The 19,318-nt window shown below is 32.7% G+C and overlaps 2 protein-coding genes across 3 annotated transcripts; one reads left to right on the top strand and one right to left on the bottom strand.

Moving 5' to 3' along the window:
• The first annotated feature begins 3,157 nt into the window (after positions 1 to 3,157).
• On the top strand, positions 3,158 to 6,267 carry LOC105157077 (phenylalanine N-monooxygenase CYP79D16). The gene is made up of 2 exons (XM_011073371.3): positions 3,158 to 4,386; positions 5,573 to 6,267. The coding sequence occupies exons 1-2, from the start codon at positions 3,397 to 3,399 to the stop codon at positions 6,209 to 6,211; spliced, it is 1,629 nt and encodes a 542-aa protein (XP_011071673.2). The 5' UTR covers positions 3,158 to 3,396; the 3' UTR covers positions 6,212 to 6,267.
• A 7,662-nt stretch (positions 6,268 to 13,929) lies between these two features.
• On the bottom strand, positions 13,930 to 18,836 carry LOC105156978 (S-adenosyl-L-methionine:benzoic acid/salicylic acid carboxyl methyltransferase 2-like). 2 transcript variants are annotated; one of them, XM_011073260.3, is made up of 4 exons: positions 18,681 to 18,836; positions 18,092 to 18,517; positions 17,195 to 17,449; positions 13,930 to 14,437 (listed from the first exon to the last, which is right to left on the bottom strand). In XM_011073260.3, exons 1-4 carry the CDS (start codon positions 18,753 to 18,755, stop codon positions 14,066 to 14,068), a joined length of 1,128 nt encoding a protein of 375 aa, XP_011071562.1. In that variant the 5' UTR covers positions 18,756 to 18,836; the 3' UTR covers positions 13,930 to 14,065. The 2 variants fall into 2 exon arrangements, with proteins under 2 accessions (XP_011071562.1, XP_088734873.1); XM_088878747.1 differs by having other exon boundaries at positions 18,092 to 18,552; positions 18,681 to 18,798.
• Between the last annotated feature and the right edge of the window lie 482 nt (positions 18,837 to 19,318).

The raw sequence follows: 19,318 nt of genomic DNA on the forward strand, positions 1-19,318 counted from the left end.
GGTAAATTACACTGGCCGTTACAAAAGCAGTAACAAAACATGAGCCATTTCAAAAATTCAGATTGGAAAATACGATATCTTTACATCCGGGCACCCGATTCATACAAACTTTAAATATATGCAAGAATGTGTCCATTAAGTCATATTAGATGGTGTGATGTTAAATCACATTGCCTGATTTAAAAATACACTAATTTGAATGATTACTATTACGTTATAGGAACGATATGTCAAAATTCGTATACCCAGTAAGGCCACAACTTGGCCGAATGGATTCTTTCATAAGTGTGATCATATCTGACGGTTGGATCATAATTTTGACGATTCGATTAACCCATGCAGTCAACACTATAAGATGACAGTTACATTGATTTAATACTAATATTTATGAATATAGAAATTTATTGCAAACTGCATACATGTATGAATGTCAAACAAAAATATTTATTTCTTTAATATTTTGATTATATTGTTCTAGTACAGTAATACGTTTGCATAGCATTAAATCGTCGAAATGACATCTTCTTTTAGAAAAAAATTTTAATAAAATTAATTAATTAATTGTAACGGCTTTGGAATGGCTTTTGTAATGGAATTTATCAAAAAAACGACGTCGTATCCGTACTTTGTAACAGCCTTTGTAACTGATTTTTAAACTGTTAGATTAAGCAACATATATTGTAACGAATTTTGTAATGGCTTTTTCAATTTAGTAACTCTTTTTGACACGATTTTTGGAACGGCCAAGTATATATACAACACTTACAGATTTTTTCTTTCTTTCTCCTCTTTTTGTCTAATTCCATCTTTCTCCCTTCCCCCCACCGCTGACCCACCACCACCCTTCCTCTCTCTCTCTCTCTCTCTCTCTCTCTCTCTATTTTTTCGCCTTTTTCATTCTACCGGCCCACCCCAACCCCCGTCTCCCCTCCCATCGCCTGCCACTGGCCCATGACGGTCCTCAACCACGCCTACCATAGGTCCACTGGCCCACGACCGTCCTCAACCATAGCCTACCATAGGTTTTTTTTTTTATTATTATTTTCTATTTTTATCTGTAATTTTATAAAATTTTTAGGTGTAATTTTTCTGTTTTTATGTGAATTTTTCTAAAATGTCTGTAACTTTAATTTCTGAAATATATGTTATTTATTTTAATTTATGAAAATGATGTTGTAATTTTAAAAAATCTGCATTATTTAAAAACTTTTGAATTTCTGAAAATTTAAAAAAAATTTGCTACTTTTTAAAATTCTGGAATTTATGATGATGATGATGCTTGAAAATTATGGTGATGATGCTTGGAAATTTCTGAAACTTTTTTAGGAATTTCTATAATTTAAAAAAAACTCAGAAATTTTTCATAATTTCTGAAATTTCTTTTATTTTCTGTAATTTAAGAAAAAAATTGAGAATTTTTTCATAATTTCTTTATTTTTAAAAAAAATTCAGAAATTTTCCGTTATTTCTGAATTGCTTTTATTTTCTGTAAATTTCTATAATATTCTGCAATTTTCTGCATTTTTCTACATTTTCTGTAATTTTATTAAATATGTATGTATTTTTTTGAATTTAATTTTTTTTTGAAAATATAGCATAATAATAGGTTTGAAAAAAAAGGCCTTAACAGGAATTTTAAAATCAAATTATTAGAAAATTATGGACTGCAATGCAATTTTTAGGAAAATTATGCATCTACATAAAATTTTTAAAAAAATCAGAGGACTTTAATGTAATTAAAATTTAGGAAATCGGAATTTCTCTAGAAGTATTAAGAAATTATGGACTACAATGCAATTTTTATTGAAATTATGCACCTAAATAAAATTTTTAGAAAATTACAGGACCTTAATGTATTAGGAAAATAGAAATTTTAATAAAGTTATTAAAAAATTATGGACTACAATGGAACTTTTAAAAAAATTATGTACCTAAATGAAATTTTTAGAAAATTAGAGGACCTTAATGTAATTTTAGGAAATGGGAATTTTTTGAAATTTATAAAAAAAATATCATTTTATCAATAATTAACATTATATGTTTTTAACGTTAACTTTTTTTTAAATTATAGATAACGACTATTGGTGCTCCGCCACCATCTCGCAGATCCCACAGGAGCACCAGCTATTCTGGTTCCAAAAGTTGAAGGTAAGTATAATATTATTTAATTTTAATTAAAATTATATTTTTTTATAAAATAATTATATTTTTTTTTATTTGTCCATTTTGCAGATGTTGCACGTGGGACTGTGACGTCATCTGTGATTGGGTGCAGATGATCAAGCGGTACCTTAGAAGCATCCATTCGAACTGGCCCTATCATCTAGCGCCCCAACCTACAGCTGATCCCCATGCACCCGACGACGACGACAAACACGCGGCCGCTGGGGATAATAATTTAGATTAGGATAATTTTTTTCTATTTTGTAAAAATACAAATTTCGTAATAATATTTTTATTTTTTAATTAAATTAATATTTTTTTTATTATAATATGTGTTTTTTATATAAATTCATTTAGTTAATTTTATAAAATAAATATTAAAATATATTAAATAAATAATAATTTTTGTAACTGCATTTGTAACGGCTTTTGTAATACATCAAGAACATATAAAATCGTCAGGCCATTACAAGACCGTGCAAAAACCAATTATAAGTTTCGCAAAATGCCGTCAAAAAACCGTTACAAAGCTGTGAAAAAGGCGGTTACAAAAGCAATAGCAAAAGCCGTTACAATAACAATTAAATCAAATTCAACAGGGTCATTACAAAAACAGTTTCAAATTTATTTTTTTCCATGTCACCAGATTGTAATGGCCACTAGAGGCCGTTTCAATAACCGTTACAAATTGTAATGACTTTCAGTAAAGCCGTTGCAAATATTTTAGAGCTCCTCGTTTGGCTGCAATAGGCCTTTTCATTACAAAAGCCGTTCCAATAAATAATTTTTTTTGTATTCTTGGTGCTAAAATCACATACATAAAAAAAATAATTAAAATGATACTCAAATAAAATAACTAATTTCCATCTAAATATTAAGTTTCAATAACAAAACGAAGCATGTCTCTAACAATTAAATAATGGTGGTTGTGAAATAACATTAAGTATAGATAAAAGTTTGAGGATAGAAAGTTGATTACAGAAAACAATACCGTAAAAAAGAGGGCGAAAGCTTTGCAATACCATAAAAGTTTCCAGAATTTTCTTCTCAACCTAACTCATGTTATGTGCACAATATACAGACATGTATTGTGTTGCGAACTTTTGTTTGTTTTAATGTAATTAAATGCCGCATTAACGTAGCTTTCACCTGCCCTTTAGATGGAACCTGCATCGAATTAACCTACTAAAATATGGCGAAAATTATCACACTATTTATTTATGGCAGGTGATAATGCCACAGCAAATTTCCTTACCCTTTCATTGGTTGGCTGCCATGGAAATTAGCAAATCAAGTTTTTTCATCAATCTTTCTTTGTTGCTAGCGTTATACTTTGCCACCAAAATCTTTAACAAATGGCTATGCCTCAAGAAAAGAAGAACACCTCCGCTTCCACCAGGGATAATGGGTTACCCCATCATCGGCTGCTTCCCTGAAATGATGAAAAATAAGCCAACGTCCCGATGGGTGCACCAACTCATGCAAGAAATGAACACAGAAATAGCATGTATCCGCCTTGGAAACACCCATGTTATCTTTGTCACTTCTCCTGAACTCGCTCGAGAGTTCTTGAGGAAACAAGATGTGATTTTCGCCTCTAGGGCTGACGTTTTATCTGCCAAGCTGACAAGCAATGGGTACCTGACAGCAATCTTTTCGCCCAACTGTGATCAGTGGAAGAAAATGAGAAGAGTTATTGCCACAAAAGTGCTTTCACCAACAGCGCACCGATGGCTCCATGGGAAAAGAGTTGAAGAAAGTGATCATCTTGTCAGATATGTGTTCAAGCAAAGCCAAAGTCCACTCACAAATGGATTTGTAAATGTGAGAGTTGCCGCACAGCATTACTGTGGGAATATGGCTAGAAAATTGATTTTCAATAAGAGGTTTTTTGGGTCAGGAATGGAGGATGGAGGCCCTGGAATGGAAGAGAAAGAGCATTTGCAAGGAGTCTTCACAATCTTGAAATACGTGTATGGGTTCGGAATTGCTGATTATCTTCCATGGTTGGAGGTTTTCGATTTGGATGGGCATAAAAGAATTCTCAAAGATGCTCTAAAGAGAGTGAGAAAATACCAAGATCCAGAAATTGAGAAGAGGGTTGAGATGTGGCAACGAGGAATGAAAACAATAGAAGAGGATATCCTTGATGTTCTCATTAACCTCAAGGATTCAAACAACAATTCTTTGTTGTCAATTCAAGAGATTAAAGCAGAAATTACTGTAAGTATATCCTCTATTTTCTAAAAACCTCGATAAATCCCATGCCGGGGGCATGTCGATCTGTGGAGCTTGAATATATTTTTAGGGCTCTAAGTTTTCAATTATATATTATTAATATATTTTCTCTATAAGGAGTAAAAGATAGTGGAATTTTCAACAAAAAATACTAATTATTTAGGAAATATTGCAATTTTCTTCTTGTAACTTAGGGAGTTGGTAATTTTACTCCTGCATGAATCAAATTTTGAGATTTAGTCCTATAACTTTAAAACTTTGACAATGTTGGTCCCATCTGGCCGGAACCAATTATAAACGTCATGTGCTCCTCACTTGCATTTTTCCAGCCAAAAAGGACTAAACTTGTCGAATTTTTAAAATTATAGTGTCAAATTATAAAAATCAATACATACATCCCCAAAATTGTCGTTTCTAAATTACAGGACGACAATCGCAATTTTTCCCTTTATACACATATAGATTAAGTGTATATGAATATCTATTAAATTAAACTCTATTTTGTAGAAGTGTATGATTATGCTTAAATATGTATCATGTATTGGTAGGTATTTTATATACAAATTTTCAAGACATTTTATTTAGATAGAAAAAATATTTTTTTAATCATAAACAGCTATTGCAGAGTGAAGAGGGATTAGACCTTATTTCAGAGTGACGCATTCTACTCCCATTCCAACCAACCCATTAAGAGTATATGAATATTTGCATTTGCACCTGTAGATAGATTAATTACTCAAACCCTTAAGATCAGCATATATGAATCATTGTTTTAGCTAACATATTAGCAAAAAAAAGAAACCCAAAGAATTGTGCATTCTTGTCATAATTGGAGTAATTGTTTTACAGAAATTATATATATATATAGATGGTGAATAGCAATTGACCCCCTTGTGATATTGAAAATGAACACATTATCCCATATGAAAAAAATATAGCAATTTACCCCGTGTGCTTTTTAAAATGAGCAATTTACCTCCTTATACAGGGAGGTAAATTACTTCATTTTAAAAATCATAGGGGGGTAAATTGTTGTATTTTAAAAAATGCAGGGAAGGACTCCTTTCATGTGAGGGTTACTTGCGATATCACAAGGGGGTTACTTGCATTTTTTCCTATATATATATGTTGTTTAGGAATTTTCATTTTTGAGTTTTACGTATGTCCACAGGAATTAATGCTGGCCACAATTGATAATCCATCAAATGCAGTTGAATGGTCTCTTGCAGAGATGATCAATCAGCCAGATATTCTTAATAGAGCATGCAAAGAATTAGACCAAGTTGTAGGCAAAGATAGACTAGTCGATGAATCCGATTTGCCTATGCTAAATTATGTCAAGGCTTGTGCAAAAGAGGCTTTTAGATTGCATCCTATAGTACCTTTCAACGTCCCACACGTATCGGTAAAAGATGCTACTGTGGGTGGATACTTTATTCCTAAAGGTAGTCATGTTTTGCTAAGTCGTCGAGGACTAGGGCGAAATCCTAGGGTTTGGGAAGACCCTTTGGTATACAAGCCCGAACGCCACATTGTTAGCAAAGACTCGGAAGTCATGCTTGTGGATCACGAGTTGTGCATGCTATCATTTAGCACGGGAAGAAGAGGATGTCCAGGCGTCGTGCTTGGTTCTATCATGACAACCATTCTTTTGGCTAGGCTTATTCAAGGGTTTGTTTGGACTACACCACATAATGGTCTAAGCAATATTGACTTGGTTGAATCAGACGGAGGTTTGCTAATGGCCAAGCCCTTGATTGCTCAGGCAGTGCCCCGATTGGAACCACAAGTTTATCGGAAACTCATGTAGTAATAATATCATGTTCATGCTCTTAATGCAATGTTACGTGAGCAAATTAACAATTACATTTGTGTTTAGTATGCGTGGCGTCTTTATTCGTGTTGCTTGCATTATATATGTAGTAAAATTGTTTTGGAAGTTGATTTTTATCAAATTCTGATCAGTGACGGATTTTAATTGGTAAAATTGTAATTATTTTGAGATGATTTAATCCACGTAAAATATAAATGAAACTTCATGTATTCAATTTTCTGAAAATCAAGTATGAGGGAAGGGGAACTATTGTGGGATGTACTTCTGTCAAGAACTATTACCCTCTATAAAATATAAAATAGCAAATTACTTCCTGTGTTTTGAAAAAAATTAAGAAAATTATTACCTTATCTAAACCATTGATGGGGGTAATTTGCTTAATTTTTTAAAATACAAGAGGAAAATGTGCTAATTCTTTTTTCACATGAGTATTTGCTCATTTCACATATCATAGGGGTAAACTGGGCGGCCCCTTGAGGTTTTAGGATATATATATGATTTCTTCTTGATCTAGTCTAGGTCAATTAAAGGTTTTGGGCTTATATTTTATGGACTGAGTTCAATCTAATTGATATTAAATCAATTTTATGTTTAATGGATTTTTAATTAAATCAAATTCAATCAAAAGCACAACATAAAATTTCATATCTTTTAATTCAATTAAAAGATCCAAACCCTTTCTCTCTTTCAATTTACAAATTGGGCCAAATTCAAATAAATTAATTCAATTAATTTAAGGGCTAGTCTGTTGAATCCAATCTGTCTCCCACTAGTCTTTTGACATATGCAAGGCTATCCACATTCTCAAGTACTTGTCGAAAGCAGGCTTGTCATGCCATATGTAATATAGTGTCTGGACCATTGTCTTAGATGGTGCTATGTTTAATAACCTAGCCGCTGTCTCAAGCACATAACCCCAAAAGGACAAGGGCAGTTTGATAAAACTTATCATAGATCGGACCATGTTCAACAAGGCCTATTCCCCTTTTTAGACACGTCATTCAATTAAGGCGTCCCGAGAGGTATCCACTGAGTGACTATACCATTTTCCTTTTGATAATCTAAAAACTCACCACTTAGATACTCGCCACGTCGGTCTGATCGAAGGGCTTTAATTTTGCGACTAGTTTGGTTCTCAACTTCAAGTCTAAATTCCTTAAACCTCACAAAGGCCTCATACTTGTACCTTATCAGGTAAATATAAGGGTGACAGATGAGTCGAACCCTCGTGAGCCGGCTCGATTTTGAGCTCGAGCTCGAGCTCAATTATATCTGTTCACCAGCTCGCGAGCTTTTTCTATTTATTTTTATTTTTTTATATATTTAATTTTATATTTAATATTTGATCAATTTATAATCAAAATTGACCATATATTATAATTATTAATCATTACCATACATTTTATTTTGAATAATAATAAATTATGGTACTTTTATTTATACATTTTATTTTTATACAAAAGTAATTTAATCAACAACTTAGTAAATTATAATATTTTTTGTAATTAAAATTATTATTTAATATGACATATATAAACTTTATGTTATATTTTAATATATATTTGTTTTGCTTTATACTTTTTTAAAATTGACAAGTAATTCTCGTATGGTTTTTTATCTATTTTTGAATTTTATATTTATAGCAGGATACATACTATGCATTATGCAATCTATTTTATTATTTATAAATTTATGTCAAAATTTAGTGATTCCTATGAATTAATCTAAAAATAATGATAATGATAATAATAGTGATGGTTGAACAATTTTAATTATTATTTTATCATATATATAATGAGATCAAAAAAATTAAAGAATAATTACTATATCTTAAAATTTAGGCATCCGATTCACACCAAATTTAAATATATATAAGACCGTGTTCATTAAATCATATCGAACGGTTTGATTTAAAATCACATGGCCTGATTCTACGATACACCGACTTGAATGATTATTCTTATGCTCCGAGTACGATATCTTGACATCCGTATATCTAATAAGTCTAAAATTTTACCAAGTGTATTTTTCTGTAAGTATGATCACATCTAATGTCTGATTAGAATTTTGATAGTCTGATTAACCCATGTTGTTCAACAATGTAAGATGATAGTTACATCAATGTAATACATAAATTTACTGCAGATTGTGAACATGTATTAATCTCAACTATAAAATATTTTTGTGTATTTCAATTGAATTATTTCAGATAACTGATACTTTTCTATAACTTTAAACTATTCAGAATGAATTTTTTTTTACATTTTACTATTTATATTACTATTAAACTAATAAGTAGTTTATATTTATAACAATAAATTAGAATTTCAAACTATATTTTGGTATATTTATAATATAGTATACATTATACAATCTATTTTATTACTTATAAATTTATGTAAAAAATTGGTGATTCCCATTATTTAATATAATAATAATAATAATAATAATAATAATAATAATATAGTATGGATTCTACAATCTATTTTATTACTTATAAATTTATGTAAAAAATTGGTGATTCCTATAATTTAATAAAATAATAATAAACAAAAAAATTAAAAAAAATTGAAAAATCAGATTGAGCTCGAGCTCGAGTTCGAGCACGAGCACGAGCACGAGCACGAGCACGAGCACGAGCTCGACTCGTTGCCAGCCCTAGGTAAATATAACCATACCGTAAGTGACCATAGGTTATGAAGTAAGAGAACCCCCTCTGGCTTGAGTATTCAGTGGCCCACAGATTTCTGAAAGGATTAAATCCAATAGACTACTGGCAACTGTGCTTTGTCCAATAAATGGCTTTTTCGTCATTTTTCCTTTAAGATAAGACTCACAGGTTGCTAGGTTGTTTAAATTGTCTATTTTTAGACTCATTAAATCAACCAACCTCCTTATCCTTTCTTGAGAGATATGACCTAGTGTTGCATGCCAGATCTGTGTTGTCAAAATTGTCTAATTTATGTTTGTTTTGAGCGATCATAATCTAATCAGACCATTATTCAATTTACTCAGCAGATGAGAAAATCCATCTTTCATCAAATAAAAATAACTATTATTAATAAAACACTCAAAATCGGGATGATTACTAACTACTAAGTTAATGGTTCCTACAGATTCAGTTGTAATAGCTTTGCCATTGTCAAGCCTTAGGACCACTTCGTCTTTACTTAGCTTTCAATTTCTTTCCAGCACCTACAAATTATTGTAGATGTGAGCACCACAACCGATATTCAATACCCAAGAAGCAAAATAAGTGATCATATTAACCTCAACAACTAACATATCTTGCTTAGGAGGGAGTTTGGAACAATTCCTCTTTCAATGCCCTTTCTCACAACAATGGGCACGAATATCATTTATCCTAGATTGCTGCTGAGGACCAGCCTTCCGTTTTCCCTTGCGCCATCACCTTTGGAGCAAAGGGAGCGCTTTTAGCGTCTCTTGTTGCGACAAAAACCTTCACTTTGCCTTACCTTTCTTCCTTTTCTAGCATCCGGCTCTCTTGCCTGTCGTCTTAGAGGTTGAAGCCTCCCTTACTAACAGCGATGACACAGACTTTTTGGTTGTTGACTCATATTGAACCAACATATTAATCAACTCATTGATGTACTTCTCAAACCTGTTCATATGAAGTTGATAATAAATGGATAGTAGCAAGGAGGAAGTGATAGAAAGATCACGTCAATGTACATGTTATTGTCAAGCCTAGCTTTTAGATCCTCGATCTTCTCCATTACGGATAACATCTTGACCCCATGCTCTTGCACATAGGACCCTTCAATCATCCTGGTTCTAAAGAACTCTTTACTGGCGATATACCTAGTATCCTTATTTGGTTATCGCATAAACCTCTTTCATGCATTGGAGAATTGAGGCGAGATCATCTAGCTTGCCATATTGCTTTTGTATATCGTTAGGCACAGAAGTCAGTATGACGCTTCAGATTTTGCGGTGGTTTCCCTGCCATTTTTTGATCGTGAGACAGGAAAACAGAAGTGTATTCACTTTGTTCACAGTAATAGTGCAGCTTTGTTTTAGTCCAAACATGCCACGATTGATGAGACCATGTATTGGTGAAACCAGCTTCCTCACTGCATTACTACGGATGGAAAGTACAGAAAAAGAATTGTTTGTTTAATTTCTATTTTAGGATCTATTTAACTTAGTTCAACCAAGTGAGAGTTATTCAATAGTTTTTGACCGACACCTCATCACATAATCAATATTTTGCATGCTCAATGTTGAAAGTAGTTAAAGCATTAATTAAAATGCATAGCACGCAAAATAAAAGCCTAGCTCACCCATATTGGATGGTCACAAGCTTAAAACCTATGGAACCCACTAAGCCCGCTGCGGACCTATTATCAATCTAAAGGTGGGCCTACGGTATTACAACATTAAAACCCATTCACATATAATGATCCTTGTAACACCTTTGTCTTCTTCATCTCCATCGTGGGCACCGTCTTTCGGGCCTCTTCCCCATGGATCTCCGTGGGTCAAACCATGACCTCCTCCATGGGCCTCCATCATCTAGGTTCACTCCTTATAGTTTATACACAACATAAAATAAACCTCTCCAACCTATCTATTCTCATTATAATCAGAAGTTGGGGGGAATACATAAATAAAAAGAATCAATCCTTTAAATAATCGGGCTAAAAGTAATAGAGATGAGAAAATTAAGAGGCACGCAGGACACAATCGAAAACCATCCATACGGTCAATAATCTTTGTGATCATCCTATTGCTAATCCAATTAACAATCATAGCACGAAAATACTCCAAGTAATTGTGCACCACATAACATATATGACATCTAATATCATATAAAAAATCATGCATCCAAACCTAAAAATTATATGCAACAAAATATGGACACAAGTGCAACCTATGAAAAATTAATTCTTGTTTGAAAACTCATTAAAATAATATTTTAATTTTAAGTACCAAATCTCAACCAAAATTAATTATTTATAAAAATATACATAAAATATTAGAAAAATAAATTTCTAAAAAAAATGAGAAACATGGTCGAACCGACCGTTCCGCTGCCAGGCGCGTGTGCAGGCAGACACCCTTGCCTGCTGTGCCCCCCCCTAGCTAGAAGTTGCGCATAGTGCGCGCCTACGTGCAGATGCACGCTGCCGCTGTTAGTGCGCACAGCAGTAGGCGCATTGGTTAGGTTGCACGCCTGCCAGCTAGTGCTGGGAGGCAATAGAAATGCCTGCTATGTTTTCAACGTTTTTTTGAAATCCCTTTTGTTTTTTTTGTAAAATCTGAAATAATAAGAATAATTGAATTTCATAAAATACACAATTCTCAAAAAATTCCTCGTGTCCTAATGAAAAGCAAAATTAAACATACAAATTCACATGAAACATGTCTGATTCTAAGCCTAGACATCGAAATGGGCTCTGATACCATTTAAAGGAAGTGGATCGGCCAGGAAAGCGAGGCGGAAGTGCACAAAATCGAAACTAAATCGTAAACAAGCATGTGAATTCCCGATCAAAGGGTGTACCCTTGATCTGGGCGTTCAAGTGCATAATATAATCATAACCCAAGAATAACATAAGAAAACCGAGAAGGACAAAAAGGAAAAAGTAAGCTTTACCTTCATCATTTTCTTGAACAGGATACAATCCTTGATTCCCTTTCCTTCAATGGACATTCAACTAAGATCCCTATGTTGAGATCCTTCAAAGGTGTCCACACTCCCACTAGAAGGATATGATTCTCGTGCAAGCAAGAACGATCACGGAAGAACAAAGATTAAACTAACGTTATTGAATTAACGACTTTGATCTTCAGATTTTTCTTTGATCTCCAAGACTAAGAAAAATATGGAGAGAAAAGAAGAGAAGAGAGGAAAAACCGAAACTTGGAGAGAACTAAAGTGGGCGGCCCCTTGAGGTTTTAGGATATATATGACCTAGTTATACATAAATAGAATTAACCTAGTTAATCTCCAACAACCAACAAACCCCAATCAAAAGAGGGCTTGGAGTCCTCTACTCGGCCTTAGCACTTCATGAGGAGGAGACTCCTCCTTTACCTACACTAGGCCAATCTAAGGTCTTGGGCTTGTGTTTTATGGATCGAGCTCAATATAATTGAAATTAAACCAAGCTTATGACTAATGGACTTTTAATTAAATCAAATTCAATCATAATCCCAACATAAAGCTCCATATCTTTTGATCCTATTAAAAGATTTGAGCCCTTTCTCTTATTCAATTTATAAATTAGACCAAGTCAAAATAAATTAATTCAATTAATTTAAGAACTAACTTAAAATTTTAATTAGTCCAATTAATTAAATTTCAAGTCATCCATCCAATGAATTTGACTGAATAAATAATTAATCATTCATATATGCCCTCCAGAAATTAATTTAATCAAATTAAATTAATTTGATTCTTCTGGATTTAACTCCAAATTAATTCCATCCCATTCTAGTGGTAAGTGTGTAACTCTTTAGACTTACCTTCAACTAAACTTGCACGTATTTCCAATACAATTAATTTAATTTAACTTAATTAATTATTTTCGATTATCCCATAATCAAAAATAGCTCGTGGGTGGCTTTCTAACAACAGTTCACTAAACTAGAGACTATGTGAATAATGATGAACATTTAAGCCACCAAATTCACACGGAGTAAGGTCCTTCCATTGATCGTCTCTCGATCTTAGTTTAGGGCTTAGAATTAAGTATCGATTCCCATTCTGGACTAGACATTTATACTTAATAACTCGAGACTTTCCGTTTACCCTATTGATTTGTCATTGGGTAACTTATCCCACTTACTCAGTCATTATGGCTACAGATTCTAAGAAAAATGTGTCTCAGAGCGTATAGGAGATGCTCTATCATGATACTGACAGGGGACGGATTGTTTCTTGGAACGTACCATCCTCACTGCACATTCTGATTGCACTAGATAAGGTTTCTAATGACCATATCTCATGACACAGACATTGCTCGTCACATCCAAACTATAGCCATCATATGCATTTGACTGCCATGGTTCCTCAAGTCCAAGGATTAATCTCGTACTATCAAAATCGGGAATCCCAATCATATCGACCAAGCCTTAAGAGGTTTACATATAATGATTTCTTCGAGTCAGTTCAGTTAGTCGACTACCTTGCCAACCAACCCACTTAGTATTGCACAGACGATTTACGTCTCCTGCTAACCAAACATGGCTGCAACAAGTAATGCAAGTCTCTAAAGGATACTCGATACTCAATCTCGAGATTCTGGACTTGGAACATTTCAGACCATCTACAAGAGTTGGTTCTATAGCTGCCAACCAATGCACAACCCAACTTCTTCGACTTAATCGTTTGGTCTGTGGGGTTTGTTGTGCATGCAGTAAAGAAAGCATTAACATAAATAAGTAAACATAACATAGAATCATGTCATAGATTTTAATATTGCTTTTATTCAAATCATAAATATTATTACATTACATCGAAATTGTTAGAAATGGATTATAAAAGCCCAATCTAGTTGACTTTTTTGTCACTTATGCTAACAAAACATTTTAAACCCAACCCTAAACTAGAAAATTTGAATTGGAACTTTGGGTTTCAATCCATATGTTGCCACCACTAGTACTACACCCTCCTCCATGCGAATTGAATTCTCTATATTAAAATTCTTGTTGCATTTTATATTGCATTTCAAATATAAACGTCGCGCGTAAAAAAATTATTTCATTAATTTTATGCAAGGATAGATTTCATACACATAATGTATACGTATCAAATGGAATGGAAGATGAAACATGAATTGTAATAAAACGTTCAGTCAGCCTTCATTCTTTCCTCGTCATGGAAACAGTGACATTAATAAATTTGGTGTCCTCTCTGGACATGCGATCAGAAAGGATGTTCCTGTAATTCTCAAACAGTTGATCAATTACCAATTCACCAAACTGCTCCACTAACAAGGGTTCCGCCACAGATCTCATGCATTTCGCCACATTGTACCCATCGTCGATGCCGTTTTTGGAATATTCCTGGGAGCAGAAGCCACTGCTGCCGCATGCAGCCCATTCAATTTCTGAGACCTCGAGCTGGTTGATAGTGAAGGATCCTTCCTTTTCGACTTCTGTCTTCACTTCTGAAAGCGATGGTGTGTACTGAGGGATGTTGAATGAACCTAACTTCTCTTCTTCTATCAGTCCCTGCACATATATGTTTGTACTATAATAAATTAAGGGTGAATAGCAATTTATCTCTCTTTTGGTATTGAAAATGAGCACATTAACCCCTTATGAAAAAAATATAGCAATTTACCCCCTGTACTTTTTAAAATGAAGCAATTTACCTCCTTCTACAAGGAGGTAAATTGCTTCATATTAAAAATCATAGGAGGGTAAATTATTGTATTTTAAAAAATATAAGGAGATGAATCGTTATTTATTTTGCAATATCACAAGAGGGTTGCTTGCATTTTTTCCAATTAATAATATTGAACGAAACTAATTGAGTTCATTGTGATTAATTAATTGATGTGATCAAGTAATATTTTGGTAAATAAGATCGGTAAAACTCATTATGTCTTAGTTTAGTGGTATTCGTCTCACTTTATGTGAATTTAGTGTATTATGTTTCTTTATTCTTAGTTATATGAATGTATCAACTGATATTAATGTATTGGTCAATTTATAAAAGTATTGATGTAATCATGTAACTGTTTCAATGGCCTTTATGTGGTGTGATTAATACTAACAATAAGGAATGGTGAAAGAGTTGAGACGTATTTTTAGGACCAAAATGCTATTTTAGCCCCATAAAATAAGTGTAGAATTTATTTTGGTACCACAACTATGGTAGATTTTGCTTTTAGTCCCATAAAACTCATAATCACGTATTTTTAGTCCCAAAAATTTACGTGCATTGTGGTTTTGGGATTAAAAAGGCATTGTTTGGTACTAAAACTGCATTATAATTTTGGGACTAAAATGCCCAAAATGTCATTTTTTAGGACTAAAAAGACATATTTTTGAGTTTTATAAAACTAAAATCGTCATTTGTCATAGTTGTGGTACCAAAAAAATTTTATCCTTATTTTATGGAACTAAAAAAATATTTTCACCAATAATTGTTAATTTGTCCGAATCTATATGTCTACATTTCCCCTAGTTTTTATTTTTTATTTTCTTTCTCTAGAATGAAACAATATATTATATTGTCCATATAGACTAACTATCAATCGAGTTCTATAGCTGCAACAACGTCTAATTTCTATTGCACATTATTATTAATTAATACTTATTAGGGAAGAAGGAAATTTTTGTTTTACAACTTTGATTTGAATTCATTTTGCTCCTATATTTTTTACAATATTAGATTTGGTCCTTTATTTATCAATTTTGCATAGATTTGGTCCTTTAGTTAGTCTAATTTATGACTCTTTTACCCTTTTGATGATGAAGGCTAATAGCCCATCCTAATGCTTTTAAGTGTAATATAAATAAATATTTTTTAATAAACATAGACTCTTATACCACTCTAGGCGAGCATTAGCTACGAAATGCAAAATTAATGATTATCTATAGATTAAAATTGCCCTTGAAAAGTTCTGTAGGAAAAGAATTGTTCAAAATTGGGTCAAAGGACTAAAATAAGAAATTTTGAAAGTTATAGGACTAAAACTAAAATAGGTAAATTTAAAAGACTAAAATTAATAGCAAGCAAACTTAAAGGTTTAAACAAATAATTTTTTCTTCTTATTATGATCTTTCAAATTCGATTATATTAGGCACGGCGAAGACACGATAAGAAAATGACTTAATAGCAACGAATATTAATCTACTAAAATCATCATTGATCTAATCAGCAATTAAAATTTTTCTTGCTAATCTACATTATTTAATTTACATTTTAAACAATTTGTTAAATTTTCTAGCAAGTACATTTTCGTTGCTAAATAGATTAGTAAGTAAATTTCTTGTATTATATAATTTAGATTAAGAACGATAATTTTACTTATTAATTAGTTCGAAATTAATTTTTTTTCCATTTATCGACCAATTTTCTTGTAGTGGGAGGTTTTATATAGACTTCAGAAAAATTAACATCGATATCCCTTGAGAAATTATAGATATGTACTTTATAGGGGTGTTTATATAAACATTTTTTGTCTATATCCCATTCATTACGGGATTAGCACGTTTAGCCCCGTAACTTATAAAAATAATACTTTTGGCCCTCATCCACTATTTTGTCTATAATTTAACAGTGTAGGGCACATGCCTAGTATGTGATTATTAAGTGTTTTTAACTGGAGAGAAAATTGGTTTATATTCAAGATTGGGATCAATTTTTTGTGAAAAATATAACTCCATTTTAGGGAAAAAACTAAATTAATCTTGAAGGAAATTAGGGCAAAAAACATAGCGATTTCTCTCTTCTCTCACAAAAATTGAATCATATCCTTTTTATATTTCTATAAGTTGAAGCCAACTTGAAACAATACAAAGAATCATGTCTTCCACAAGTGAATCAAGTAGGTCAAATGAAACACTCATATGCTACTATGGAAAAAAGGTCCAATTTTTCCTTCAAGCAAAACTACTTAACTGCAGCGTGCTTGACACGTGATCTACATGATTAAATTATAGACAGAAAAGTGCATGAGTACCAAAAATGATAATTTTTGTAAATTATGGAACAGAAAGTGCTAATCCCATAAGAAATGAGACCAAAAGTGACACAAACCCAATATATGGGACTAAAAATGCTATTTTTCCTGCTATTTTTCATTAAAATATATAACGGAACTATATTAGTGAGAATTTTATAATTAATAAAAGTAATAGTAGAAAGACCTTAAATTAAAGGACAAAAAATACTATTTTCACTGTGTATTATGACAACTTGTTGAATGAGTGTCTAATCTAATTCACCCTATAAATTATACAGATATAGATAGGTACCTGGGATAGCAGGTGCTTGAGTGAGAGGGCCAAGAGCTCCCAAATATAGCAGCACTCCTTGCTACAAGCACTCTCACTTTTCCTCCCCAAAAGAGTTAACACCATTTTCCCACCGCCCATTACTTCCTCCGAACGACATCTCAGAAAAGTGGAGAAATCTCTTTGAAATTGCTCATAATATGCATTAATCACACTTGCTGGGCTTGTGCTTGCTATGTATATATTTTCTTTGTTCATTTCCACCCCTTCAGGGACCTACACATTATATAAATATATACACATACACCATATAGTATTTGATCAATCAATAGCCGTATCGTATAGTATCATACATACTCAAGACAATTAATTCAGGAATAATTACACCAGTCTCTTTGAAAATTTGAAAAATTAAATTTAATACTTTAGACATTTATTATCATCTATCAAATAGATCCATCTCTTAGCAACATTTCACAAAAATTGATGACATTAGAGAAAAAGTTGAATCAAAATTTATTTTTTTATCTGCTTACAAGTTTATTGCAAATCTTTTATGACCAAACTACTTTTATAAGGATATTTTTCTGACATACCTTCACATGTGTGAAGATGGTTAAAGATAATTTCGTCAACAAATATTTGTTTGATCATATAATAAGTTAGTAATAAGTTAATCCGGTGTAAACATGAATTCTCATTTAATTTTTTTGCTGATATGAACAAAATCTATTAATTTGGACTAACATATGAATCTATTTGTTAACCGGAAATAAATTTAAGAAATACTAGATGTAATTATCACAGATAGTCTACGTGATTATATCTAACCTCGTGGGAGGGTGGTGGAAATATCCCATTAATTATTTAATTAGAGGGGGTAATATATATATACTAGTTAGTAATTTTATTAATTACCTTGGAGAGCCACATGAGGCTGTAAGAAGAATGAACAAAATGCAGAGATTTTGCAGCAAAAAGCCTGCCATAGAAGGAGCCAGGAACCCCGGATAAGAAACAATATGGTGCAGATGATCCCAATTCCTGTAACAGTTGTGCATGGAAACTGGGGGCAAAGGATTTGAAAATGGAGTTGAAATCGTTTCCTGGAAGGTCATTCAACTGTATCTGGAATTCCGGCAACTGATCATGCCCGTGTTTTCGGCATAATTGGCTGACGATTTTCACAAACTCCATCGCCACAATCAAAGTGTTTGGGCCAGAGGAACACCCCAACTCTGCCATACACAAGATCTTGCCCGGCCGCCAGGCCATGCTGCTGCACATCATCAGTTCAGTTATTGCCGCTTCTGTTATCGGCTTTGTCATAGATATCACCTTTTCCTGCCAAAACTCATTCACATCCCCTTGATTATTACCTACTTACCCAAATCAGATACACAATTAATCACTTTTTTTTGAACTATATACGCTAATATATATATACATATAACAAAAACACGAGCAACGTACGTATGTGTATGTATAGATACCAGCAAGTAGATACCTGAACTAATGAGTTATTAGCATAACTGGCTTCTCCTACCCCTCCATTCATGTGAAGCACTCTCCCTACTTCCATGAATGATATTGATTCTCTCTCTCTCTCTCTCTCTCTCTCTCTCTCTTATATATATATATATATATATGTACACACACTGTGTGTATCTGTATGTGTGTTTGAAAGAATGCAAGGCAGAATAGCGTTATTTATAGCTGTGCATGATCAACGTTGTTAGGTGCTTGCTAATAATTAATTGCGCCGCTCTCATATATATTCATATTCAATTTTTTGCTGGCGAATACATCTAGCCTGCGTCATCCTGGCTCTAAAGAACCAGATTCTTAACAAACCTGGTTTATTAGTTCAAGCAGAAGTTGCAACATAAATTATAACGAAAAATCCGATCCGCACATATATATATATATATATATATATATATATATATAGACCTACTATTAAAAAATAAAATAGAGAGTTCTACCTACTTCAACACTTAAGTGCGACTCATAAGACAGAAAGAGATGAAGATTTCCTCCAAGACTTGTCAACTTTTCTTCTCTTTGCTAACTTCTAAATAACCTAGAAAAAAAATTTGAATTTTCCACTGTTCAAAAGGGTGTAATCTGCTTAGCAACAGAGCG

The sequence above is a fragment of the Sesamum indicum genome, linkage group LG3 (genome assembly GCF_026168435.1).
Source record: "Sesamum indicum cultivar Baizhima isolate 11 linkage group LG3, ASM2616843v1, whole genome shotgun sequence".
NCBI classification, from domain to species: Eukaryota; Viridiplantae; Streptophyta; class Magnoliopsida; order Lamiales; family Pedaliaceae; genus Sesamum; species Sesamum indicum.